The sequence below is a fragment of the Bufo gargarizans genome, chromosome 3, assembly GCF_014858855.1.
Source record: "Bufo gargarizans isolate SCDJY-AF-19 chromosome 3, ASM1485885v1, whole genome shotgun sequence".
In the NCBI taxonomy this organism is placed as follows: Eukaryota; Metazoa; Chordata; class Amphibia; order Anura; family Bufonidae; genus Bufo; species Bufo gargarizans.
In genome coordinates, this window is record NC_058082.1 from 20,109,587 (window position 1) to 20,115,586 (window position 6,000).

At 54.5% G+C, this 6,000-nt stretch overlaps 1 protein-coding gene across 6 annotated transcripts in view; it reads right to left on the reverse strand.

The window, feature by feature from the left end:
• Positions 1-5,008, reverse strand: part of YAP1 (Yes1 associated transcriptional regulator) — a 58,754-nt gene extending 53,746 nt beyond the window's left edge. For 2 of the 6 annotated variants that reach the window (XR_006388147.1, XM_044284061.1), the window contains exon 1: positions 4,334-5,008. Coding sequence is in view for 5 of the 6 variants with exons in the window: in XM_044284061.1 (XP_044139996.1) it covers positions 4,334-4,561 (228 nt within the window). In the remaining variant the exon portion in view is untranslated. The remainder of the gene's footprint in view (positions 1-4,333) is intronic. The other 4 variants (XM_044284060.1, XM_044284058.1, XM_044284059.1 and 1 more) reach the window with 4 other exon arrangements.
• Between the last annotated feature and the right edge of the window lie 992 nt (positions 5,009-6,000).

Consider the following 6,000-nt stretch of genomic DNA (forward strand, 5'->3'; position numbering starts at 1 on the left):
AGCACGCAGCAGTATTATGTCCAGCAGAACGGCGGTATTCATGCTGGAATCCCAACAGGACCCCATTATAGTGACGGTGATCTGTCAGACGCCGGCGGTGTACAGCGACTCCAGTGCTCTGCTCCTAGCCCGGAACACAATACCGGAATTTGGACGCATATCTGACCCTAGCGTTCTTTCTGCGTATTGTAGATTAAATCGGGTCACATGCACGGAACGCTTGCTGATTTTGGCGTCATGCACGCAACCGTCAGTATTTTGCAGTTCACAAACCAGGGATCCATAAAATACAGATGCGGTCCTGGTGCACGCAGCATTTTGTTACGGACCTACCGACTTCCATGGGCTCGTAGAGGACATGTTCTAGCTTTTGCGGAATAGACACCGATGACTTCCACGTGCTTTCTGCATCTATATGATGTTCATTCTGCAAACGTTAGCACACGCCCTACACCCGTCCGCCAAATGCGGACCACGGAGCCAGCGAAAGTCAATGGGGGTGTGCAATCAAAATGCATCACGCATATGGGTAGCATCTGGATTTTGCGGACACGAGACCTAAATGTGGATTTCAGGGTGAAAACTGCATATAAACCTGAATGTGTGAACAAACCCTTATCGGACGCTGTTGCTACTTTTGCGGCTACGACCAGATGTTCCAATGGATTTTTCCAACCTTAAAAAAAAAAAAAAAAAAGACGGGTACCTAACAGAGGTGGAACATACCTACCGCCCCTCACATGCTGCTGATGACAAGCAGCACGACGGATAGCGGATGGTGACATTGTCAGCGACATGCGGTGCAACACTGGACGACACATCGTGGGGGCAGCAATGACAACAAGAGCCGTTGGTGGAACCCAGGAAAATTTAAAGGATCCTGGAGGAAAACCCCTTTAAATAGGTAGCATCCTCACTGAGATATTTAACCATTGTACCCCCTGTCACTGCTTCTGTGGCGGACGCCTCCACCACTGACATCGGGAACATTTCATAGAACTGCGCCTAGGCCCTGATGAAGAATCTGTCACTGCGCCCCCCCCCAGAAATTACGGTATAATATCTATAGTGATGGTGTCGTCACGTAGCCGGGAGCACCAACATACAAGGGCACACTACATAGGATGTGAGCGGTGGTAATGAGCGCAGTGCAGACTTTAGTGCCACGCCTGAACCTTTTTTTTCCCCTGCATTTTGGTAAAACTTTTGTTTTACAAACACAAAAAATTTAATTTTTCCAACTAAACGCATTGCAACGCCTGGCACATCCGCCTCCGGCAGAGCCTGCTCGCCCGAGTCCCAACCCTGGCGGCGTCCAAGCCAGGAAAGTCCACAACGAAAACAAACAGGTCCTACCCCGGCTACACACGAAACACACCAAAAGTGGGCGAAGAGTACACGGATAGGGGATCCGGCCCAGGCCAGCACTCAAGGGGTTACGTCTTGCAGGCCGAGCTATAAGATCAGAGGCAGCTGGAGAACAACCATATAAAGCTATTAATAAATGACTTCCAGATCACCATTACCACACAGGACCCACAGTGTAGAGCGGAGCCGCTCTCCTCCCCCACCGCCTCGCATGTGGGAGTGAACAGGACTCTACATGCAGCTTCTCCACCCCCCACCACCGACACACTCACCGCCTCTGGCTACAAAGTTGGAAAAAAAAAAAGTTGCACTGACCCCAGAGAAAAGCAGAGATTGCACAGCACAGGCCACAAGAACAAAAACGTAACCGCGAGCGGTCAGACGCCGTGGCACGTACACGTTACCGGAGCGTTCACCGTCATATCTGAACAGATCGATGAACGCAACGGATCCGATAAAAGCTGGGCAGGAATACAGAGAATAGAGATGGGGGGATAGGTATACAACTGGGGGTCTCTGGGTACTACAAATACCAGCATGCCCTGATAGACACTGTCAAAGCATGCTGTCACTTGTAGCATCACAACAAAGGGGGTCACTCACTTATGGCTGATGTACAAGTTCCCAGAAAAGTTACATTAATTGCAACTTCCATAAAAGTTATTAGAGAAATGCCCCCCAGTGCTCCCTCTACCCACATTAATGCCCCAGTGCTGCCACTACCCCCTCTACCTCCATTAATGCCCCAGTGCTGCCACTACCCCCTCTACCTCCATTAATGCCCCAGTGCTCCCACTACCCCCTCTACCTCCATTAATGCCCCAGTGCTCCCACTACCTCCATTAATGCCCCAGTGCTCCCACTACCCCCTCTACCTCCATTAATGCCCCAGTGCTGCCACTACCCCCTCTACCTACGTTTATGCCCCAGTGCTCCCCTCTACCTCCATTAATGCCCCAGTGCTCCCCTCTACCTCCATTAATGCCCCAGTGCTCCCACTACCTCCATTAATGCCCCAGTGCTCCCACTACCTCCATTAATGCCCCAGTGCTCCCACTACCTCCATTAATGCCCCAGTGCTCCCACTACCTCCATTAATGCCCCAGTGCTCCCACTACCCCCTCTACCTCCATTAATGCCCCAGTGCTCCCACTACCCCCTCTACCTCCATTAATGCCCCAGTGCTCCCACTACCTCCATTAATGCCCCAGTGCTCCCACTACCCCCTCTACCTCCATTAATGCCCCAGTGCTGCCACTACCCCCTCTACCTACGTTTATGCCCCAGTGCTCCCCTCTACCTCCATTAATGCCCCAGTGCTCCCCTCTACCTCCATTAATGCCCCAGTGCTCCCACTACCTCCATTAATGCCCCAGTGCTCCCACTACCTCCATTAATGCCCCAGTGCTCCCACTACCTCCATTAATGCCCCAGTGCTCCCACTACCTCCATTAATGCCCCAGTGCTCCCACTACCTCCATTAATGCCCCAGTGCTCCCACTACCTCCATTAATGCCCCAGTGCTCCCACTACCTCCATTAATGCCCCAGTGCTCCCACTACCTCCATTAATGCCCCAGTGCTCCCACTACCTCCATTAATGCCCCAGTGCTCCCACTACCTCCATTAATGCCCCAGTGCTCCCACTACCTCCATTAATGCCCCAGTGCTCCCACTACCTCCATTAATGCCCCAGTGCTCCCACTACCTCCATTAATGCCCCAGTGCTCCCACTACCTCCATTAATGCCCCAGTGCTCCCACTACCTCCATTAATGCCCCAGTGCTCCCACTACCTCCATTAATGCCCCAGTGCTCCCACTACCTCCATTAATGCCCCAGTGCTCCCACTACCTCCATTAATGCCCCAGTGCTCCCACTACCTCCATTAATGCCCCAGTGCTCCCACTACCTCCATTAATGCCCCAGTGCTCCCACTACCTCCATTAATGCCCCAGTGCTCCCACTACCTCCATTAATGCCCCAGTGCTCCCACTACCTCCATTAATGCCCCAGTGCTCCCACTACCTCCATTAATGCCCCAGTGCTCCCACTACCTCCATTAATGCCCCAGTGCTCCCACTACCTCCATTAATGCCCCAGTGCTCCCACTACCTCCATTAATGCCCCAGTGCTCCCACTACCTCCATTAATGCCCCAGTGCTCCCACTACCTCCATTAATGCCCCAGTGCTCCCACTACCTCCATTAATGCCCCAGTGCTCCCACTACCTCCATTAATGCCCCAGTGCTCCCACTACCTCCATTAATGCCCCAGTGCTCCCACTACCTCCATTAATGCCCCAGTGCTCCCACTACCTCCATTAATGCCCCAGTGCTCCCACTACCTCCATTAATGCCCCAGTGCTGCCACTACCTCCATTAATGCCCCAGTGCTGCCACTACCTCCATTAATGCCCCAGTGCTGCCACTACCTCCATTAATGCCCCAGTGCTCCCACTACCCCCCTACCTACATGAATGCCCCAGTGCTGGCACTGCCCCCATGGGCACTGTACAGGAATGTGTCTGGGGCTGAGGCCTGGTGGGAGCTGCACATCTACAGGGACAACCCAGTCTTCTGATCCTGAATGGTCCTTACAAAGCAGGGTTTACAGTGGGAAAGAGGATTGTGGGGGGCACAAAGTTATTACCCTTCCCCCACCTGACAGGTCAGCAAAGCACCTGGAGTGAGGGGAGGGGGAAAACGATGTTTCCATTTGTCACAGTGCAGCCCTGTACCCCAGGCATGTGCCACCCAGGCCCCCAGACACTCCTAGAACCCTAATGGGGCCCCAAGTCCTAATGACTCCCGAAGCATCAGCAGCCATCAGCGCCCCCCTAGGCGCTCACACTCTACAGCACCCCTCAGTGGCTCCCACTCCCTCCCCAGTACGGAGCCCCCGTCACTCTCCCCCCTAGCGCCCCCCCTTTCCTCCCCCACCCCCAGTGCCCTTTAAATCCAGTACCTGCCGGGAATGGGACTTGGGCTCCGGCTGCTTGAAGAAGGAGTCCGGTAACTTCCTCATCCTCATGGGCAGGGTTTGGGGCACGTTGGCGGTTTTGGGGTTCATGACCGCATTGAAGAGCGCCTCCAGGTCCGTCTCCGAGTCGCCCCGCACATGAATGATCTGGTGCCCGGCCGGAGGAGGCTGCGGGGCGGACGAGGAGTTCTGCTGCGGGGCCCCGGTATCCATGGTTATGGGGGGGGGGGGGGGGGGTAAAGCCGGGGTAAGAGTGGGGGCTCGGGGTGCTGCAGGAAGGGGGTGACGGGCTCCTGGGCGATCACAGTCCGCGGCTCCCGTTCATGTCACTCTCGCGTCCTGATCCGTCCGTGCAGGGGCTCGGCCACTAGATCCAGTCCCGTGGCCCCCTGTGTACCCGCCCGGCTCTCCGCGGCCGCAGCTCCCGCTCTGCTCCGACAACTAGAAAAACTTTCCTCACATCCCGCTGGGACCGCAAAACTTTTTTCCCTGGACACGTGATCAGCCACAGGCCACGCCCATGATATGGATGAGTCTCGGGCCGGAGGGGCGGAGACTCTGCGACGAACCACGCCCCCTCGCACTCCCGTATGGCTGCAGAAGTGTCAGTGACGGAGGTTGGCAGGGGCTCCCTGCGACTTCTAGTCCGCCTGCCACCCAGCTGCGACGTTTTCAAGAAGCGTTTGACTTCAACTCGCGAGGGGTGGGGCTACCCTGCGACTATAGGAATGCAGGCAATGTTTTTCGACATTGTTGGGAAGAGTGTCACTCCTGTAGCTGTCCAGGAGCGTGCGACTTGCTGTCCTTCGACTACTTCAAAGCAGTGATTTGGATGTAAAAATAAAAATAAAAAAACGCAGCAAAAAAGTCGCATGTTGCATGCAGCATTTATTACATTAAAGTCAATGGAGTAAAGGTAGGGCTACGCGGTCCTGCAGCAGTTGTCATGCCCCAGTATAGCGGCTAGCAAGGCAGTCCCAAAGAATGGGGTCGCGGGTTTGTTGCAACTGTGACCCCAGAACCCCCCCCCCCCCCCCCCCCCAAGGAAAAAATCCACCCTTGCTGTTTTTTTGTTTTTTGATACTGGGGTCTCAGCAAATGTGTGCGTGGCGCTGCACCCGATTCCGTTCCATGGCCGCCCTGCTACACTGCAATACAAAAAAGTCGCATGTTGCATGCAGCATTTATTACATTAAAGTCAATGGAGTAAAGGTAGGGCTACGCGGTCCTGCAGCAGTTGTCATGCCCCAGTATAGCGGCTAGCAAGGCAGTCCCAAAGAATGGGGTCGCGGGTTTGATGCAACTGTGACCCCAGAACCCCCCCCCCCCCCCCCCCCCCAAGGAAAAAATCCACCCTTGCTGTTTTTTTGTTTTTTGATACTGGGGTCTCAGCAAATGTGTGCGTGGCGCTGCACCCGATTCCGTTCCATGGCCGCCCTGCTACACTGCAATACTAAAGGCGCACCAACAGATTGCCTTTTTGTGACAGCCATTACACCCATCCAATGTCGCGTGACTTCACGTGTCGCCCCAGTCTAAGGCCTTATTCACATGTCCGTGATGAAATCTGTCACAGGATGGTCAGTGATGGATCCGTGTTTGGTCCGTACATCCGTTTTTTGCTCTCCGTGCGTCATCTGTGTTTCCCGCAT